Source organism: Pocillopora verrucosa, chromosome 4, assembly GCF_036669915.1.
Source record: "Pocillopora verrucosa isolate sample1 chromosome 4, ASM3666991v2, whole genome shotgun sequence".
Classification (NCBI taxonomy): domain Eukaryota; kingdom Metazoa; phylum Cnidaria; class Anthozoa; order Scleractinia; family Pocilloporidae; genus Pocillopora; species Pocillopora verrucosa.
In genome coordinates this window covers 1,128,646-1,150,913 of record NC_089315.1, presented here as the reverse complement: position 1 = coordinate 1,150,913, position 22,268 = coordinate 1,128,646, and the positions used below count along the sequence as shown (strand labels likewise).

At 37.1% G+C, this 22,268-nt stretch overlaps 3 protein-coding genes and 1 long non-coding RNA gene across 5 annotated transcripts; 1 reads left to right on the top strand and 3 right to left on the bottom strand.

Annotated features, from left to right (window-relative positions):
- Positions 1-2,604: 2,604 nt before the first annotated feature.
- Positions 2,605-8,651, bottom strand: LOC131792086 (uncharacterized). Of its 2 annotated transcripts, none has more exons than XM_059109457.2 (3): positions 7,748-8,397; positions 5,483-6,018; positions 2,605-4,753 (listed from the first exon to the last, which is right to left on the bottom strand). In XM_059109457.2, exons 2-3 carry the CDS (start codon positions 5,957-5,959, stop codon positions 3,857-3,859), a joined length of 1,374 nt encoding a protein of 457 aa, XP_058965440.2. In that variant the 5' UTR covers positions 5,960-6,018; positions 7,748-8,397; the 3' UTR covers positions 2,605-3,856. The 2 variants fall into 2 exon arrangements, with proteins under 2 accessions (XP_058965440.2, XP_066021922.1); XM_066165825.1 differs by lacking the exon at positions 7,748-8,397 and adding an exon at positions 8,534-8,651 and having other exon boundaries at positions 2,606-4,753.
- A 154-nt stretch (positions 8,652-8,805) lies between these two features.
- On the top strand, positions 8,806-22,265 carry LOC136280239 (uncharacterized). The gene is made up of 6 exons (XR_010717196.1): positions 8,806-8,934; positions 11,595-11,752; positions 13,012-13,306; positions 16,321-16,470; positions 20,883-20,941; positions 21,159-22,265. It is a non-coding gene; the product is annotated as an uncharacterized lncRNA (long non-coding RNA).
- On the bottom strand, positions 10,713-15,146 carry LOC131798497 (uncharacterized). Its single transcript, XM_066165154.1, has 3 exons — positions 15,055-15,146; positions 12,939-13,447; positions 10,713-12,503 (listed from the first exon to the last, which is right to left on the bottom strand). The coding sequence occupies exons 2-3, from the start codon at positions 13,413-13,415 to the stop codon at positions 11,262-11,264; spliced, it is 1,719 nt and encodes a 572-aa protein (XP_066021251.1). The 5' UTR covers positions 13,416-13,447; positions 15,055-15,146; the 3' UTR covers positions 10,713-11,261.
- On the bottom strand, positions 16,695-18,359 carry LOC131798496 (histamine H2 receptor-like). Its single transcript, XM_059116147.2, has one exon. It carries the CDS (start codon positions 18,200-18,202, stop codon positions 17,225-17,227), a length of 978 nt encoding a protein of 325 aa, XP_058972130.2. The 5' UTR covers positions 18,203-18,359; the 3' UTR covers positions 16,695-17,224.
- Positions 22,266-22,268: the final 3 nt, after the last annotated feature.

Below are 22,268 nucleotides of genomic sequence, written 5' to 3'. Positions count from 1 at the left end.
TGATTGTTGTTGCTGCTTTTTTTTTTTCAGTTTTTTGCTCTATTTTCATGACTAATTGCTGTAATTTGTTTTGCTGTTTTTATTCTTACAAAACATTTTTGTAAGAGTTCCAATACTTGTGGATCATCCACACACTTTGCAAACATTTGGCATGCAGACAAGACAGAGGTAGTCAATGTTCCCTTAGAGGAAAAACACCTTTTATATGACGTCTTCAATTTACTTTATTTGAAACTCTGATCTGAAAATATTTGTCAACAAGACTTGTTAGTAGTGAGAAGTACCAACCAAGTTTCCTTTCATAACTTAATTTCTTAAATGTCCCAATCACTGGATCTCCCAAAAAAATATTACATCTTTTTATTTTTGGTGCAAATTACAAGTCCTTCTTTATATTAAAAATGAAAAGTGATAGTCACACTTCAATAATAACAGCTCTTAAGTTTACTTGTTGTTCTTCTCTGTCTGTCAGCTATCAACAAGATTGTTTTATACTTCGGGCAGTGCATAACTATTTGTGGACCAGAGTTCCAACGCACCTCTGTAATCGCATATAGCTACTCCTGTCTCTTGTACAAATGTTTCTCTTTTGTAAGACGCACTCTACTCTGTTGTCAATACTGCTTTAAGTTCAGTGGAAACGACTGACTGAGGAATCGAGATGGCGGTGTTGGAACGTGTTGCTGAACGCTTGCTACGGTCAAGCTTTGTAGATTTAGGTACTGGTACACTGGGATCATCTATGTATCTCTTATACTTCCGAATGTGGTATCCTTCTTTTATAAATATGAGGGTAAAAGACGATTTGTAGTCGCATTCAAAACTGATTGGCTTGTGTTATTTCTCACCTTGGCCATTAACACAACTCAAGTGAGTTTCGAGTCTTTGTTTCCTCGACAACTTTCGGCCACAAATCGTGCATTTGTAATACGATCGATTCTTTTCGATTATTTCTACATAGAGTGAGCTCACATCTTTATTTATATCACCAAGCTATCCATCTTCTAGAAGCAGAGAACCGGTCGGAGAAGTCAGAATAAAGTTGGGTGCTTCTCTTAACACTGCAATCGGCAAGCCAGCGGATTCACTTTGCTAGCCAATTACAAGTCCTAAAAGATCCACGTGATCATGCCCGTGATCGGAAACAAAGAAGACTCCATTTGGCGCTCATCTTTGAATGTACTTTGGATCGGTTGATCGCTTTTCTCAACTGTTTTGCTTAATATAACATTTCTAAAGATAGCTTTTATTGTGGTTCAATGGGAAAACGAGAATAGCGTGAGTGTTGTAAAAGAAAAGAAAGTCGTTGGCGCCGTGGAGTGAAAAGAAGGGACAACAGTTGACATATTGACTGGTACAAACAAGGGTCGAGTGGCCATCTGTAAAGCTACGATTTTTAAAGTTTGTGGTGAGTAAAAACTGCGATATTCGTTACGTGATCAAAATCTTATAAAAGAATAGATGTAGCGGGTTGAATTAAGCTTACATAACGCTCGGCGCAACTGAAACTAGAATAATTCTGAGAATCGAATCGGTCACAATGCATGCCGCAGTTTCTTAAGCTTATGCTTTACAATGAAATAAACCTATCAGTAAGGTTTCAAGATTCCTCTAGTCACGTTTGGGAACATTCAAGATTCATAATAGGAACTGTTATTAAACAAACCTTAGTACATAAAGAAGCCCTCCTTGGTAAAAACAAAATAATGTATTCAGCCCTTTTTTAGTAAAATCCATGAGAGAGATGTACTAACTCCAATATAAAAGTCACTCAATATAACAGAGATTTCTCAATTTGAGAATCCAATGAATGCCCTTTTCCTCATAGCCATCTTAAAAGCCTGGTCTGAGCTTTAAATATACATATTTTAATATATTATTTTTTTTCAAATTCAGATGTCAAGGAATCCAGATACAAAATGGTCAAGGTTCTTGTTGACAACCTCATTCAAGGCCAACTCATTGTGAGCCCAGGGAAAAAAAATACAAACAGTACAAACAGCAGCTAAGTTTGCAGTTAAGGATAACTTCATTCTAATTTATTGTTACAGTTACAACAAGATTTTAATCAAAAAATCAATTTTATTTGTCTGTAATTAGCCCCTTCACTCCCAAGAGTGCTTGGTTTTCAAATATAACTTAAGATATTGTATTTTATGGAAAAGAATCAACAGATTTTATTCACAATTTGTGTCAAACCAAATTTAATGATTGATTAGAACTATTTTATATGAATAGCTGTAATTGAGGATTAATCCGTATGAAGTTTTCAAGAAAAGAAAAATAAATCAAATTCAATCCTAATATTACCACACATTGATGTTAATTAATCAAAAATATTTTACATGTAAGCCTTAATTAAGCTTCTAAATAAATTTCATTGAATACTTGAATTTTAGCTGGGTTTTTTTTAATTTAAAGTATTTATTTTATGTCATTAGCCTCAAATTTTTGCTTAAAATTCCCAGTAATTCTTAAACATTCCTAAAAATTCCCAAAAATTCCCAGAAATTCCCAGAAATTCCTAGGAATTTTTTAGATTTACAGCTTTTCAGGGAAAGTCATTGGTTCTCTGAGTTAGAATTCCTAGGAATTCCTAGGAATTCCAAGTCCTGTTGGCTATAAACTTGGAATTTCTGGGAATTTCTGGGAATTTCTGGGAATTTCTAGGAATTTCTAGGTTTTTAGAACCAGAGTTGTTATGGTTGGGAATTCCTAGGAATTCCTAGGAATTCCCAGTCCGAATTTACCGTGAAAATTCACACCTTTATTCCTAGGAATTCCTAGGAATTCCAAAAGCCATTTCGCAAGGGTAAAGACTTGGTAAGAGCCTTGTGAGAGCCTTGCAAGGTTAGTTGTGTAGCAAAATACCTGAAAAAATCTTGACAGCTTTAATTCACTAAAGAAAAAATAAAATTGACACAATACATAAAAGGAGATGTTTTATAAACTGATGGACCCCCTCCCAACTCAGTGTTCTGTTGCAGACCACCAGATATGACGAACTTTTTCCATTTTTAAACCAGAACAATTTCAGTTTCTTAAAGGTGCCATGTAGGGACAGCCACCTATGTAACCTCAAATCTTAATGAAAGCACTGTTTACCATTGGCTAGTTATCCTCTATGCATACATATTACTAACAGTTTTTTATATAGATTTAGAAATTTTTCCACGTAATGAATTTTTATAAAATGCATCCAGAACTACAATGCTACATTGGAGATGTAAACAAATTGAAACCTGTATATGAGAACAAAAAAATTATAGACTTTGAAAGGCACAAATATTATTTACCTTGGTGGTAAACATTTCGCCAGTTAGCTAGTTTGGGCTTCATTGGTACCAAGTTATGCAAACTAAGGTTAGTTAAATTTATACAATAGGTTGCTAAGGTTTGCTTTCCAAACCTGTTTTAGCACAAGATAGTAACTGAGATTATAATTTTAATAAACAGTGGTGTACTTCTTCAAATTAAGTTAGGTGTGTAATGATTAGGATCTTACTTAATTATATCATTTGCATGAACTGTTATACAGCATGTAAAATTTGTGACTAAGGAAAAACTTCACCTTACAATATCATTACATCATCAAGCACTTAGGGAAAAAGGAAAAGATAAGTTTAGCCATAAGACCAGCTACTATTTTGATACAATACCAAATACTCTTCATTAATTTACCAGAAAATGAGCAATTAATGAAGGGTTAGTTATTACTCAGATGCTTAGGGTGAGTCCAGAAAAAATTTTTCCATTGGTTTACATGTACAATAATATCCAAATGAAAGGATTGGAGCATCTTAAGACACAAGTGTTTGCATTTCTTTTACGCTAGTTCATTCAGAAGATGACCACTTTAATGATCAGCAGATCTAAGCCAGTACCCCTTCCAATAGAGCCATGAAAAGAATATAGAGATTAAATACATCACTGCTTCTTTCAAAGCTTCATCAGCAGTTTGTCTTCCATTATATGACTGCCCAGCTAGAATCACAATAACAATAAGAACACAGATGGCTAGGAACCTAGCAAAACATGAGGAAAATAACAGACTTTTTTTGGGGGGGTTTTCCCCTTGAGGGACTGGAGACTTGTAGGTATAAAATGCAAAGGTTGAGACACCAATAAAAAGGCAAAGTACGAGCAGAACAACGAGACCCCAGATAGGATTCAGCATTATACCAACTAAGAGCCAACAAAAATGGTAGGTTGCTAAATTTGCACAAATTATGAAAAAGAATGACTTCTTCTTTACAATGTCCTCCATTGGAAGTTCTTGTTGTTGTTCTTGTTGTTGTTGTCTTTCCTGGTCTTCCCCACAGCAATATAATGTCATACAAAAGACTATAATCCCAACAAACACAATGATTGGTTGTATTGCTACAAAAACAGCATACATGTTAATTGGAACAATTTTCTCACCGCTGCTATATCCATAAACTATTACCACTTTTGCTATATATATAGCAACAAATATTACTAACAAAAATCCACAAAGGAAATCTATCGAATTTTTCTTAACTTTTGACTCCCATTCCCCCTCATTTTTGAGCTCATCCCGTTTCTTCATTGTTATAAAGGCCAACAATGGCCCAGACACTATCGAAAAGAGGAAAGAGAGGACTAAAATTAATATTATTCGCCAACTGTGTTCTGTAACAGAAGAAATATTTGGTTGATGTCCCTCTGTGATACACTCAGCAGAATTCAGTTGGGGGTCTCTCATTGCTGGCCTAACAGCCAGATCTTGGAGCTATGAAACATAAGACAGAACTAAGTCAAATCAAAGAAAAGGATGATTCTAAAAGAGTAAGCGAAAAAGAAGTGATAAGCTATGGGATATTGGAAGGTTTTAAAAAATATTTAAAACACAGAACAATGAATCCCTTTTGGTATGACTAGTACCAAGTCATGGGTTCATGGTCGTAATAACAGTGTACATGCCCAACTTACAAGCCAACTCTGCCGAATAAGCTATAAGTTTCTGGGAACATACACGAATCTCCCTGACTCTGGCACAATTTGCCAAACAACTCGAATAAAGGAAATATGAATCACTCTCTCCGCAAAGATGGAAATTTTATCTCCACTTTAGAGAATCGTTGCGTTTCTGTTCATGGACTTCAAAGACAATTCTTTTGAACTGTTTTAGCTTTTTGCGTTCATTTAAGTGACCTACAGTTTGTGGGAGAGACTAGAACGAAGATGTTAATTAACAAATTTAGACGAGGAGAGGGGAGAGGGGTGGGGACGTAGTCCAAAATCGTACCTATCCGAATTTCTCATTTTCCAAGGGGTACTAACATTTTCAGTTCCATAGATGAAGTTATTATAACTGAAGTAACAACTCTACTTTCAATTCTTTTCGGAGAAGATGTTTACAAGGTTAAGAGTGCACTGTTTTTTCCTGATCGGTTTTTAATGTTCAATAAGAATTCTTTTGCTATTTTGGCACATAATCTAAATTGGTCAAAGTACTTACAGCAGCTAGAGCGTCTTCGATGTGTTTTTTTAGTTTCCCTTTCGTCACATCACAGCAGGAAAGTGAAATTGTTATGTTAAGCTCCTGTGTTCGACTGGTCACCATGATTGACCATAAGGACCAAAATTCAAGAACTTTAGCAGGAAGAGCAGCGTACAGGCAAGAAATACTCCACGTGTATTTGGCAGCAGGAGTTGAACTTTCCGTTTTGTTGGGGCCATAGACATTTACAAACACACGAACTGAGGAAGGCCTCTTGGGTGGATAAAGAGCCGACTCGATGTTGAAACTGTTTTCTGATTTCGTCAAGATGTTGTAAACTTGTTCGTAAGTGATTTTGTTACAGGCATCAGTTGAATTGACCGCAGTTGTACAGTTATTGGTAGCTGTTGCTTGAGACATGTGTTTTGGAAATAGGTGTATTATCATAACTTGAATTAAGACCAGAAATTTGAGATCGATTCGCAAAAATGCCATCCTTGAAAAACAGTGGAGATTCTAAGAGCTTTGAATCCCTTGACCAGTTCCAAAATTTCCTGCAAGAGAAGCGGAATGAATACAAATCAGCTTTGTTTGATCCACTTTTACTTTTTGAGGCTGGTTATTTCCTGTTAGCTGTCAAAACACAATATTTTATGAGCGGAACTCGCTTAGATTATTGCTAGAGGTTATCACAGTTTCCATATAGCATGAAGTGTCAAGTTAGTATATTGCCACTCCATGTGGAAAGGACGCAAGTCCATCGCAGAAAATCACCCAGCACATAAAAAAGTTAGTCCTTGATAGTGCTATGGTACTCGTTTATATTCTTGGGTGAAACGAGGCTTTGAAACGAATACTGAATGCCTTTCTTTCAACATTGAATATATTCAAGAAGAATCAGTAGAGGATTTCTCGCGAATTAATGTGGAGAAACTAGCTACGATGTGGCTTAAATGATCGTAACGCTTGTGGGAAGGTTGTTGGCAACAGTTTATCTGCAGTGATTTGTGGTACAATTCTTTACATTTTGGCTCGGCCAAATACTTAGTATATCGGCTGGATGTAAATAAAAGAACACGTTCATGATACTTCCGGTTTCCATGAAATAGCAAGGTCTAACTCCAATAATCCGTATCTGTAAGCTTCTATCGTTTGCCATTCTGAATAAAGCCTCAACTAATCAAAGTTTGAAATCAATTCCTTTTGATATAAACATTTAAGGGAAAAAATCAGCGCTGGAAACAGCTTAACTTCTTACCTAAACCCTCCTAACGACTAATGGCTTATCGTAGGCTTGACTGTCCTAATTTTATCTCTCGCGGTTATCACAGATGACCACGGAATCACTAATTCTAGTCACTAAGACCTCGCAAAAACATTAAATTTTAGACATCGAAATCTTATATTGCGTCTAATAAATTTGAAATGTAGGGCTTTTTCATAACTAAACTTGTGTCAGCAAACCTTTCAGGTAATAAACAAACTCTCCTAACCCTGATCGTCTTTGAATTTTTGGTAGGTGGACGACATGCTTACAACTAAAAGAAAAATGTTATGAAACAGGTGGAGAGTACCTTCCCTGTAAAGAAGACTTACAAACCAAACGATCTGACTTACAAACCAACGACTTGAGGACGAACACTCAATTTTTTTTTAGTTTTACAAGTTTATTAGGGTGGTGAGAGGACTTGTGAGAGTGAAACAATCTGCTAAGGAACACTAAACTATGGCTCGGGAATGAATTCAACCCAGACCCCTCAATACACTGACCTTTAGGCAAGCATATGTCAGTCTGTTGGTAATAAGTAATTATTAGTGACACATGGTTTTCTCTGCTATGACTGACTTTCTGAAATATTTATTTTTAATTTCCAGGGGTTTGGTAGAGCAGATCACTCCATCGCAGTCGAGAAACTTATAAAAGCTTACCCAGATTTTGAAAGTATTACCTTCTCCAATAAGGGTTATTAGAAACATGTTGAGAAGTCTGAATTTATTTATTAAGTCATATTTTGTAGTAATCATACTGCTACAAGATTAATTAATTGATACATTGTATAGGATAGGGCACTTAAAAAAGGTACAATTTGAGGTCTTTGTATTTGGCAGTGCTTTCAGTAAGACTTGGTGCATGTGAAAGCTCTTGCAAGATCAGTTATGTAGTAAAATACCTGAAAAACCTTGACAGCTTTAATTTGGTAGAGAAAAAATAAAATGGACACAATACTTAAAAGGAGATATTTTATAAACTGATAGACCCCCCCCCCTCCTAGTATTACTCACTTGTCTTCAAAGAGGCTGTTGGGGCAAAGTTCATCTGTGTTCGTTCCAGACCACCAGATATGACGAACTTTTTCAATTTTTAAACCAGAAAAATTTCAGTTTCTTAAGGGTGCCATGTACTGTAGGAACAGCCACCTATGTAAACTCAAATCTGAACGAAAGCACTATTTAAAAGTTGGCTTGTTATCCTCTTTGCACGCACATTACAGTTTTTTATATAGAGTTGAAAAATCTTTCCAAGTGATGAATTTATATAAAATGCATCCAGAACTACAACGCTACATTGGAGATGTAAATTAAAAAATCCAAACCTGTTTTGGCACAAGATAACTACTGAGATTATAGTTTTTTAATAAACAGTGCTGTACTCAGGTGTATAATGATTAGAATCATACTTAATAATATCGTTAGCTTGAACTGTTATACAGCATGTAAAATTTGTGATTAAGGAATAACTTCACCTTACAATATCATAACATTATCCCGGACTCAGTGAAAAAGGAAAAGATTTGTTTAGCCGCAAGACTGGTTGCTATTTAGATACAATATCAGATACTCTTAACTAATTTACCAGAAAAATGAACAATTGATGAAGGGACAATTATTTCTTAGACATTTAGAGTCGAGGAAACATTTTTCCATTGTTTTACATATATAATAATATCTAATTGAAATTCAGTTCGATTGCGTTCGATTTACTATACTGGGTCTGTGTTATGTTATCGCTATTTGAGCTTTAAGACGAGCTTACTCACTTAAAAAAATCATGGTATATGTTGGAAATACCTTTTTTGTGAGTTACGAAGTAGGATTGAGTTTTGACACAGAAATCTGCTCGATGACACTGACAAGAAACGCAGGAACAATATTCCCACTTTGACGGCTGCGACCAGCAGGGTTGAACGGATAGAGTGCATCTGAATAATTAGTCAAATACTCGGAAACAAAATAGGGGGTTGCCCGCTAACAGGTCTGAACTTGCTCTATTGTTTTTAAAGTGGAATGATGGTCATACGACTGTCTCGTGATTTTTTTCAACCAATCTCAGTAAATGATGTTTGCAGGCGGCCCAAGCTCCAGGTGTTTCTAAGTTTACCACAGGCTTTTAGAAATGGATAACTCGCCGAAATGGGTTCTTTTTAATATAGTAAGCGGTCAGATAACAAGCGATGCACTGTGGAAGTAAGGTGAGGTATTTTTATTGAGAATTTGACTGTATTTTTCATTTCTAAGAGCGGTCGTAAATATTCCCATCCAAACTCTTATAGTTTCGCCATGACTCTTAGCAAGATGATCATCACACAGCTGAAGCTTGGGCTTGGTATATTTAGAAGGTCATAAATTAATTTAATTTTAAAAATGGCTGAGAGTAAAACTGGTTTAACCGATTTGGTGCATGATTTGGATTTAGAAGATATGAATGACACTGGCTATAAAAGAGATATCAACGTAAAAATCATCAACGGGTTTTATTACCAAAATATGGCCTACATGAACGACAATGTCCGGTTATTTGCTGACTATTGGATGAAGTTGTATTGTTATGACTGCTTTAGGACTGTCGAAAACTATGTTATTCAGAATGCATTCGTATATGGAATGTGCCTTAGTCGAGCCTTTGAAAAGTTTCAAGAGGAAATGAGTATGTATCGAGTTTCTGGTAGCCTCGATGATTGGGTTGATTCGAATTGTAGAGTTAAGAAAACAAGAGCTTGGCAACTTAGAATGTCTTACAAGCTTTTTAGTCCTTATAAAAAGGTGTTAAGATGTAAGTTACCATTTATATGGTTTGTAAGGAATGGTAAAACCGTGGTTGATTATTTTAAAAGTCATCATGAGGCAGCTCTAACATGGACTCATGAACTAGACTGTGCCTGTGAAACTTGCAAGATGTAAGCTGACACAACTGTGGCGTGACGTCACATCGTTCAGTAGAAATATTACATTGAAGCGCTGAATTATTAAGGTGGGCCGGTATAGATGTGCCGTGACGTTGCATCTTCAAATTTGTCCATAAGCGTAAGATGTTATACCATCTTCATAAATGTATCGCTTATCATCAAAGCAGCTGAGTGACACTTAATTTAGTTCATAGCCTCCGAGTTGATACATTTAGTTCGGATGGTTCCTATTTTATGATATATGTATTTCTTGTTGAATGGTACGTTTTTGTACTCTTCATGTTTGATGTTCTGTTTTATGATATTCTTTTAATGCCTTTTCTGTTTTGCCACCTTCAAGTGAAACGAAACCAAAATGAGATATCCAAATTTAAGCCTGTGACTATAGGAGTTGAACGACCACAGATCACTTACTTGGGTGTCAATGGAAATAAGTCACACTAGATTGCTCCGAAAGAAAACGGAAGTTGTAAACTTATAAACTCTTACACTTATATTTCTTAATTCTTTAACGGTTCAAATAAATAATATGCCTGATCTTTTATGGCTATCCGGTCCGGTCGATAATTGAGCTCGAGGCTTATGGGGAAGGCTGATATCATGAGAAATTTACCTTACCGATTAATAGGCTGAACGTTTCCACATGATTTGACTTACAAGTCGAGCGATGTTTTTAGTATCCATTGTTTACAAGTTGATAATGATGTCGTGACAACTGCAGCCACGGGTCAGCTATTGTTAATGATGTCTAAATATAATTTTGAGCAAATGCAAGGTGATTCATTTTCACGTTGACTTGAGGACGAACACTCAATTTGTTTTTAGTTTTACAAGTTTTTTAGAGAGCAATAGATCCTAACGTTATTTAACTAGATTTCCAATGTAATCAAGGTAATACAAGATTGAATTTATCATAACTGATCACATCAGTAAAAAATAATTCCTGTCAGTTAAATGTAGGTGAGTCACCTATCAACAGTAGAGAACTCGTGTGTTCCATGGTATTTGGCCTCGAGAACATCTTGGAAAAAGCTCTTATGGAAAACTTCCTCAATGAAGAAAATGACTCCTTCTCAGATCCACAGCTAGACTCTATCTATATTTGTACAACAAAAAGTACTAAAACAGTACAGCCATTTCGCTCGTGCTCCTGAGCAGAGTTATCTTAAACATGAAAAAATCTTGCCTCTTCTCTTGTTATTAAAAATCTCCTCGACAGATTGTTCTTCCAGTAACAACCCCACTGTTGGAAAAATATTTAGTTGATACATTTCCTTAATAATGGCATATTCCCAACACACAACCGCCATTGCCACTTATGGCACTGTGCTTAGTTCCTCGTGATGCAATTGATTTCATTGAAGTCTCGAAATCTTTCTACCTTTTGTTAAATGTATGAGTTTCCAGACGAGTGGTTACTCAACGTATGTTATAAGAGAAGCAGTAGGAAATAGTTTTTCCCGCCATTTCATTACTATTTTGACATTTCAAACTCTGCAAACCGATTCAAATATCTTCTTTGACCCTACAAATCGTAATTTAAGAAGTCGATTGCAAATAAAAGTGGTATTCCACATGGAGACCGAGTTTTAAGCCGACGAATTCAGATTTTGCTACACTTTGCTCTCTATGTCATTCCTTTGTTTCTCGTTAAATTTGATATTTTTACCACTTAGCACCATTCTGCAACATGCTTGGCTTTTTTCTATAAATAAACCATCGTTTGAGGACTGACTTTCCGCCGTATTGTGATCGTTTACTGGTGGATGACATAGGCAAGGACATGTATGATATAAAGAATTCTGACTTGAGGTGTAAGAAGTTGATGAATCGCTGAATGAAAATTGCCTTGAGTCAGTATCCGTAACGACGTCAGAAGGCGTCCGCCTTGGGTCACTGGATGGGAGTTGGGTTTGTTTCTCTTCTGACTTTTGGCTTTTGTCCAGAAGCCTCTTCCAAGACAACCACGAAACGAAGGAACCAAGAGCAGTCATAAGTATGGTCTTCAATGTTTCATCCGCAGTTTCTCTTCCATTAAATGACTGGCCGGCGAACACAATTACTGGAATTAAGACAATAACAGCAAGGAAACCCAACAGACCAGGTAATAGAGCATGCAGTTTATCGGGTTTCACTCCATCTTGTTTACAGCTAACTAAAGTAAGATATTCGTAGACAGCATAAGTGAAGGAGGCAAAAGTAAAGCATATCATAAGCGCAACAGTCAAACCCCAAGTCGGGTTAAGCATTATGCCAATTAGCATCCAACAGGAACAGAAACTAGTGGTGGCTGCACATGTAAAGGCGACCGGTTTAGAAAAACAGCTCATGCCTTCTCCCCTGTCAGCCGAGTCTGTCTTCAGCCATGGAAAATAATTTTCTAATTTATTACGGATATGTGGTATTAGGCCAATCACTGTATTGAATGCCATTGCCACCCAGAGAGAGAGTAAAATAGTTGCAATGTCCCAGTAAAGAAGAACTTCTTCCTGGTAAAAATTTACAAAAAGGAAAAGGAGTATCAATTGTTGACTTAAACCAAGTATCGATAACAAAAGACCTAGATAGAAGATAGCCTTAGCAGTATTTTTTATCCTAATCTTTTGCCTGTCTCGCCTGCCTGCGAGCCTTTTGCCTGGGGTTTTCTCTGGCCAACCTTCTTTTCTGCAATGATGAAGAAATGAAGTTAACATATGGGAAACTACAACAGCGAAAAGAAATGAACACCAATGGATTGTTCTGATATACACACTGCGTCCTGTAGCCCTTGAGTCTATTCCGTGGCCTTCGATAACACATTCCGCTGTGTTCGTCCTTGGATCCCGTATCCCTGGTGATACGGCAAGATCTTGAAGCTGAAATGTACCAGCAATCGTATATCAAAATTGTATAAACTTCAAAGGATGGTCAATAGCTGAGAGACGGTTGTTAGTGAGTTAAGCAATGCCTTTTTCCACCAAGGAATATTGAAGAGTACCGGCCCGCAAACTTTCAGGGAAACTTGAAAGTGTGGGTTGCTTGGCTCAAAAGATTTTTTAGCAGTAGACTTCAGCTAAGACAATTATTAACGTCACGTACTCGAAACACCTTTAGAATAATTCAGGACCAAAAGCTGTTTAAATTTACAATAGGGGAACGTCCGTGTACCTTATTGCCAACCAAATAATAGCGTTTATTTTCTTTTCATTTCTGCATACTTGCTAACTAACGGAGGACTAAGAGTGCTGAAGGCAGCTCTTCTAATCAGTTTCCTGTTGTTTCCAAATTAAGGGAGAAAACAACACACTTACTGATGCGAGAGCTCTTTTAATCCTTTCTTTAACTATTGTCCTTCTTTCATTCTCCTTCTTTGACACATTGCAGCAGAAATATGGAATAGTTATATTCAGTGTTTGAGTCCGAGGCGTCACAAGGATGGATCCGAGGGACAAAACTTCCAGCATGAGTGGTGGGACAGCAACATACAAACAGGAAAGGCTCCAAGTGTAGGGCACGATGAGGTTTTCTGCCTCGTTAGGACCATGTAAATTTACAAACACACGGACAGAAGAAGGCCTCCTCGATGGATATATAGCTGACTCAATGTTAAAACTGTTTTCTGACTTTGCCAAGCTGTTATAAAGCTCTTCATACGTGTGGATGCATGAGAGGGAATTAGGTGAGTTGTCGCAGCTATCGCTGAAATCTGCTCCAACTTTATGTCGACCAAAAACCAGCACCAGTTTGATAAGAGTAACCACAGCAAACCTGAACCACTGAGGGAACATGCTTGAATATCTTGATGCTTCTTCTTTTCTGTCTGATCAGTTTGTGAAAGCATATGTCAATATTTAGCCGATAAATAGAATAACGAGATAATTTCACGTTTCATGCATCATTAAATTTGCGTTCTATCATTGAATTACGCCAATTTAGCCATTTTTCGCGGAAAATGATCAGCTTTGCTCGACATGACATTATTTGTTGTATTTTTGATACCTTGTTTCAACTTCTTTCTTTCGTAATGGGGAAAACTTCAGTAACACGATAGAAATTTCGATGGTTTATCGACACAAAGTTCACAGTTATCAGTGATGCAAAGAGTGCAATCCACAATAAAGGGGGTAAGTTTCTAAAGAAACTGTGGTGCTGTGTCGGTGGGAGAGTCTAGCAGGTAATTTAGTGTTAACAACTGAGTTGAAAACGTAAATTAGCCACCGTAAAGGGTAAAAAAGCTGACATTTCGAGCGTTAGCCCTTCGTCAGTGTGAAAGACAGGCTTTCCCCCTGACGAAGGGCTAACGCTCGAAAAGTCAGCTTATAAACTCTTTACGGTGGCCAATTTACATTATCAACTCAGTTAATAAAAAAAATGATCTTGTTAAATCAAATTTTATTTGGTATTTCCCCTTCCCTCTCACGAAGGCTTCACTTTCGAAATGTCAGCTTTAGAAACTCTTTACGCTGGCCAATTTGCATTCTTATTTCAGTTGATAAAATCAAACTTTTTCTTTATGCATGGTTTCAAAGCGTTGTTGTGTTCGTCTGATAAGGCTGCGTGCGGTGTACCTAAGTTAAAACAGTGTTTTAAGACCTACATATTCCCCCGGATTATTGAAATGAGATGCTATCGTTGATAATGATTTGTCCTCAAAATTTCTCAAACGTCCACAAAGTGTACGAAGAACTTTTTCTGTTTATTACTAAAAGAAAATTAAAAGAACTTATGACTTCCGATCTTCCCTTTAAGGTTATTACGCAAATTAAAAGAACTTTGATTGTTATTACACTTCATGATCATCATTTTTATCAAGAATGTTGCTGTCATTCATTAATCGTTTCATTCATTTCTTTTTCCCTTTCGATTTCATTCCCGAGGAGTACCCCGTTAATTGGCCACGCTACTTGATTTCATTTGAATACTTTGGGTTATGTACGCATTTAAAAAAAATGCCTACGCAAGCTATTCTTGCTCAAAGTGGATAATGAACTTTCCCTTTCAAAAATAGCTTTAAATAAATTATTATTTGTATTTAAAGAATAACAAATAGTTACACTTGCCTGCGCCCTCCTTTACCTAATGAAGCTGCATGAATTGTAAACGGTAATGCCTGATTTGCGCTTCCTTATTTGTGCTTGTCTTAATCGTGACAGACGTTCGCTATTACGGACTTTGCTGCCCCTGATATCAATTCCATTCTTAAGAGAATTTTGACCCCAAGAAATGTCAGAAATCGTTATCTCTATTTATTTTCACATTTCTTATGTTTAGCAGTTACTGATTTTAAATCAAACTCGCGCATACATGATATCCTGCATCGCTGGGCAAACAAAGAGGTTGCCAATCGTCTATGTTATATTATCGCTATTTGAGCTCCAAGGCAAGCATACTCACTTAACAAAAATCATGATATAAGGAGGAAAATACCTTTGTGTGAATTACGCAGTAGGTTTGATTTACGACTCAGCGATGTGCTCGATAAAACTGACAAGAAACGCAGAATACAATATTCCCACTTTGACGGCTGCGACCATCGGAGTTGAACAGATGGAGTGCATTTGAATAATTAGTCACGGTAGATTTCTAGAAAACGGAAGTCATAGAGTGAACTCCCTGCTTTGGCGTGTGTAAATATGATTAGATTTAAGAGTAACAAAGAGGAGTATAGCCACTCTATTCTCACCATTCCGGAGCTTTGCAGCCCGGGTCTCTTAACTGTACCCGGTAAACTCGTATAAACACTGAGTATAGTTCACACTGCCGCCACGGAAGTGCCTTGAGAAGTAACTGAGTTTTATTCCTGCATGTCTTTTCTGAACTACAGCGGAAACAGTTTAAAAATATATATTCTCCTCTTTGTTTTGTACCTACTTTTTTTTGCTCATGCATTCTTATCCTGAGATCACAATATTTCTAACAGAATTTAAGATGCCTAGATAATCCTCGATTAAATGTGTGTCAGCGCTCATTGCAAACGTGGCCTTCCTAATGAGTCCAGAGTTTATACGTAACGGAGATAAAATTTTTCTCAAATTTTGAAGATTGATTTCTAATAACCCATTTCTCTAGACCGTGGTGTATTTGGTCAAGATGGCACAAACCTTTCCCATCTCCTAGCCGCAGCCAACAATCGATGGATCCTCGCTGACAATATGAAGTTTTCTTTAAACAATTTCAGGAATTAAATTTTATGATTTAAGCGGCAATATGTCGGTAGCAACCCGATCAGAAGTCGAGGCCTCAATTACATCAGCAAATTTGTGTCGATGTTTATATGACGCCAAAGTTAAAGTTAGAACGGGGTCTGGCGACTGATCCAGAAAATACTGTATGTTCTTTCCACCTCACCCCAACTATAAATTTTGGTTTTAAAAAGGTGAAATAGGCATGTTGAGCTTTCGAGTCTGAGGCGTTGCAAGGATAGAAGGACAAGTCTACCAATATGAATGGTGGAAGAGCGACAGGAATAGCACTTAGCGGTGCAATGTATGGGGTTTTATGTTTTTCGGGGCCATGTTAACACACAAACGCGGACAGAAGAAGGCTTCGTGCGTGAAAAACTGATAATGGGACAGTTTCCACGAAATAAAAATGAAGATATATTACTCGATACTAAATTCTAGGGTCCTCTGGCGTATCGGAATTATTGAATTAAAGCCGGAATAACCAGTTTTCTGGTTTTCTATTTCGCAGGCTATTCGGCTTTGTGAGCTTAGCAACGTCACATGGCACAAGAAACTAAGTTAATTTCTGGTTTTGTGACAAGCAGTGAGCAACCGAAGGCCAATTGTTGCCAGTTCAGTGTATCATCGATACTTGCCCACTGAAAACCTGCACCAAACTGTAAGTATGAAGACTAATTCAGTAAGACTAATTTGCGCTCAAAAATGCTATTGTGAGCTCCGACTTCTCCTGATGCACTTGATGAGAAACAATAAGAGTAGTTTTCAAACATTAAGGCAAATTTATTCGTTAACATATCCAACTGACATTTTATAAGAAAGTAGGAATGCCAAGAGCTATTTATCTAACTAACTAATGAGCTTCTATTAATTTGAGTAATTTCGATTCATTTATTGCAAATTAATCTTTAAAAGTCTTCCGATATATGAAGTTTATTTAATTCCAGGAACATTTCTTTTCTCCACGTGTCAACACTAGTTAACTAACTACATACTAGAAGGTGGGTAGACTCCACGCAAATATCATGCAAAACGAGAAAAATATCTTGCGATACTGAAAGGTTATCGGCTGTAATTTACAACCGATTCAAATGCTGAGGGAGGAGGGGGGGGGGGGGGTGACAGCCGTTTAGATAGCAAATATTCCATTTGGTATTCTGTCCAGTGTTAAACGAGCGACAAACATCTATTGTTATCTCTGTATCTCTGACCCTTTTTATCCAGTTTAACGGCGTAAATACTACAAAAAATATCATCGACGGATGCGTTGTCCTTGGTTCCGCACGTATACAATCGACGTTTATGCATGCAGTTATCATGTCAGTTCTTCTAAGCATAAGTTCATTCCTGTCCCTCTTCATCTACTATTTCAAGATCAAAGTACTAAAATTCTTTGTTAGTCGTCGAGAGGGGGTTCAGGTATAGACATGGGCGACATTTGACGACCGATTGTAAATTACGCGAGATGGATGATTTCTTCTGCGAGAGATGTTCCGAAGTATGTCCACGATAGCGTGTCGAATGTGTCTCATCTTCCAGCAGTAAATGACAGGGTTCAAAGATGAATTAAGATACATGAGAGTCAGAGAGAATGGATAAAAATCTGTAAAAAGGAAACTCATGTCACTGGTTCTAAAACCAGCAATGCCGATGGTAAAGGGCAAATAACAAACTAAAAACACCAGATATACATAAAATACACCAACTGTGGATTTAACGAGGGCAGCAAAATTTGTCATTTCCCCAGTTTGAGCAACTTCTTTTACTTGCTCGGACTGAATCTGATTCTTGTGCCGTCGAACAATTAAATATATTTTGACGTACACCACAAATGTGAGAATAAAGCCAATAGCTGAAAAAACTACAGTAATGAGCTTCCTCATAAAAAACGATCCCCACAATATTATTAACGAAAAAAATACACTGGACACCCATTGGGAGGCCACAACAATTACAACACGCTTGTGAGTCACAAGCTCCTGGTATCTGAGATGAAGATGAACTGCTAAAAACCTGTCTACACTTACAGCCACAACACCAAGGAACGAAGCAGATGAAAACAAAAGACATGAAATAATCCAAGCTCGGTAAGCGTTGCAGCTTGGATTGTCCAGTTGAAGCCACTTGCTCAGAGAGAAAGTGTAAAAGGGTTGAACAAATAAACCGACTCCAACATCAGAAACTGCAAGACTTAGCAGCAAAGTTTTCAAAGTCCTTGGCAAAGATGAAGTTTTTCGCATGGCATACAGTGTTACAATGTTGAACATAATAGTGGTAAAATTTGAAAAATTATTGAAGACACAGTTAACAATGAAAGTCGTGCGAAGCTCTCTCAAGTCAGAATGAGCGAGGCGAGACTGCAGAAGGCCGGCACAAAACGACTCGTTCATCATGATTAACCCATGAAAGATGCCTCACGATCGTTTATCGGCAATTTCTATTTCACTTTTTTGCGTCAGTTCGATGGTTCATTTGTCTCTCTTCTTACTTCACAAAAGTTATACTGTTAATCATATAAACTGGCCTTTCCATATGTTTATGGAGTTGTTTTATGAAGCTTTAAGATATTCTTGTCTCACTGTCCAGCTGTGTCCATCTTGCAAGATGCGGACCCAGCGATCAGGGTTTTGAGATAGTTTTGTTTATTTTCAATCTCCCAAGAAAAGATTGCACGATATATCTCAGATAATTAAGAGAAGAGGGGTTTTTTCCAAAAGAAAAATAATTAAGAAATTAATTTTAACTGAATACTGGCAGTACTGGCATCGTCTTTCTTTCTTTTTGTCAAGAGAATAAATGACAAATTGACTATTTTTAGTTGCCTTCTGGTGCAGAAATCCTCAGTTATGAGGATTCTAATTTACCAGCAGTGATAAAGAAAATAATATTCTTCCTCACCTGACTGGCACGAAATTGAAAATTGAAAACCAGAGCGTTCGCGTCATCAATCTGTCTTCTCTAAGTGAAACGAAGATGTATTTATTTCAGTTTATAAATGCTTCTGAAGAAGTGATTAAGAAAAAACATTTAACTGTAAAAAATTGCGATAAAACTTTTCTTAAAAACATTGTAAGATTGCTAAAAAACCACGACATTTCGACGTTTGCTAAACGTCATTATTAAGTCAAAAAAATATTTGTAAGTTGCAGTCTATATATACCAAAATAACAACGGGTGATGAAAAGCTATGCCGTAAGAAAAGAACAATAGTAATTTTTAAAAACATTTTGGCACGTATGGAGTCCTTGAAACTCAAGTTTACCGAAAACAAGCAAACACTGGTTTTCTCTCACACTTCTACAGTCACACCGATAAACGCTCTAGAGACTCTTTATTAGAGACAATGATGCACCGACTGCCTATGCCCTATCGTCTACCACAAAGGCTTTTAATGTAGAATGTGTCAAATTGCGCTCTATGTTCAGTCGTCTTAACTATCCCATGGGCCTTATTTCTTCCGCTATCAGTAATTTTCGCTTTAAAAATGCTCCGGCAGGCACTGCGGAAAGGAACACCGATGATAGAAGTACAGTAAGAATTAGTCTCCCATTCAAAGATCAAGTAGCCCCTAATGCGGTTGGGAAGCAGTTGCTCGATCTCAGCTATAAGATTCTCCCTACATTGCAGCCTGTTTTTGTGAGCAAGAAATTGGGGAAAGATCTTAAACCCAAAGAAATCAAGCTGTCAATTGTGAATCGACAATGTGTTGTTTATCGTTTCTCTTGCGATCTGTGCGATGCAGATTATGTCGGGTACACAGCCCGACACCTTCATCAACGCATTGCTGAGCACAAATATTCGGCAGTCGGTCGAAATTTCGTGGAAACTCACGGTAGCAACCACCTCTTGAAATAAAACCAATTTAGAGTTTTAAGAAAGTGCCAGAGAAAATTTGATTGTTTAGTCTTTGAAATGCTGTTCATCAAGAATCTCAAGCCTAATTTAGATATCCAGACGGACTCCATACGTGCCAAACTTTTTTTTAAAATAACTATTGTTCTTTTCTTACGGCATAGCTTTTCATCACCCGTTGTTATTTTGGTATATATAGACTGCAACTTACAAATATTTTTTTACTTAGTGATGACGTTTAGCCAACGTCGAAATGTCGTGGTTTTTTAGCAATCTTACAATATTTTTAAGAAAAGTTTTATCGCAATTTTTTACAGTTAAATGTTTTTCTTAATCACTTCTTCAGTAGCATTTATAAACTGAAATAAATACATCTTCGTTTCACTTAGAGAAGACAGATTGATGACGCGAACGCTCTGGTTTTCAATTTTCAATTTCGTGCCAGTCAGGTGAGGAAGAATATTATTTTCTTTATCACTGCTGGTAAATTAGAATCCTCATAACTGAGGGTTTCTGCACCAGAAGGCAACTAAAAATAGTCAATTTGTCATTTATTCTCTTGACAAAAAGAAAGGAAGACGATGCCAGTACTGCCAGTATTCACTTAAAATTGATTTCTTAATTATTTTTCTTTTGGAAAAAACCCCTCTTCTGTTAATTATCTGAGATATATCGTACAACCTTTTCTTGGGAGATTGAAAATAAACAAAACTATCTCAAAACCCTGATTGCCTTTGTGGTAGACGATAGGGCATAGGCAGTCGGTGCATCATTGTCTCTAATAAAGAGTCTCTAGAGCGTTTATGGGTGTGACTGTAGAAGTGTAAGAGCAAACCAGTGTTTGCTTGTTTTCGGTAAACTTGAGTTTCAAGGACTCCATACGTGCCAAAATGTTTTTAAAAATTACTATTGTTCTTTTCTTACGGCATAGCTTTTCATCACCCGTTGTTATTTTGGTATATATAGACTGCAACTTACAAATATTTTTTTGACTCGATAATGGCGTTTAGCCAACGTCGAAATGTCGTGGCTTTTTAGCAATCTTAAAATGTTTTTTAGTAATGTTTTATCGCAATTTTTTATAGTTAAATATAAATAGTTTATAACCCTTTCCGTGTCGATAAGTGTCAGAGCATGCGTAAGCTGCGAACCAATCTGCAACAATTTGCCGGGAGGGGGAAGTCATAAATGTGTTCATCAATTAACTTCTGTACTCCACAGCCACGCACCCAGACTCTCAACTCTGAAAGAAGGAAGAAGCTTAAAAGGAGCGAGAAAAGGTAATTAAACTCGTTTATTTCTCTTTCCTGGCGTATTTAACCAACTTTATTGTGACGATTAATAATGAATATATTTCCATTTTCTTTAACGCGCCTTGGAAACAGACAAACAATCAAACTTAAAATTTTTAAATATTCGTCCGCGCTTACCCACTGCCGGTGAATTTGTGTCAATTATCAGTCCAACATAATTTCTCTTTGGTTACCGGGCTTATAGCTGACAGCTGAAATTCAGTGGGACTTTTGATGTCCCTTTCGTCTGAAGAATTATCTTGCTCTTGCCGGCGGATGGGGGTGGAGTCAACCGAATCGTCGAATTACATCGATTTTAAAGGGGGTAATTTTTGATGGCGCAAGACCTACCTGATGGTGCATGACGCATGGCCATGTGTGCACAACATGATGTTTGCAGCACAGTATCATTTCAGCTGCAAAGTTCCTGACGAGTCTAGCCGCGTGGTTTCAAACTCTTCATGATTGTTTCTCCGGTACGTCCCGATTGAAATGGACCTTTTGCAACTCAAACGAAACAGTAAATATGCTAAAATAAAACTCGAATTCAAAGACAATGAACATGTAGCTCTGTCAAGCGATGCCGGAAACTGATTAGCTTTAGAGCACACGATACTTGTGATACAACCTTGAGTTGCTCTCTGCTGCGCCTTGAGAAACTCTTACGCTTCTCTCTTGCTCTCAAAAATTCCCACTGCCACCCATAACTCATGCTAAACATGAACCAAATCTCAGATAACGGGAAGAGAAATAGACTTCAATAATCGCTCAGAGTATGCTTTAGAGAAAGAACGGAAATCGTAAATCGATAACGATGTATTAATACTAGGATATTGACTCTGCGTTGTTGTTTTCGGCAAAGCTATGTTTGAATATCGCTAGTGAACACAAATTTCTTTTCTTTTCCCTTTTTAATCACAGACGATAGAGTTAAATTACCAGTTAACAGTTAAGTTAATTTTCCATAGACATCTGTTGGGTCTCTGTATATTCTAATGAGGTGTTCCTGTCATCTGTCGTACTTTTAGCTTTCCTCTTTCCCTGCAAATTGGTTCAAAGATGTATTTTTTTTAAATTTTTTTTTCCTATGCAATTTCATAATTCACTTTGTGAAATTACAAGTGAAACTATTGATGAACACACTTTGGAAAAAGATTAAACATAGTTCCTTTACGACAGAACACGTACTTGTCTGTGAAAGACTTTTACTCTTCCTGACAATGCAAGTCTTCGTTTTGTTTCCCTCCGTTTGAGAATCCTCAAAGCCTGCCGAGGGTTGGCGTACACTGGTGTTGAGCATCCGTCCTGTAGTTCT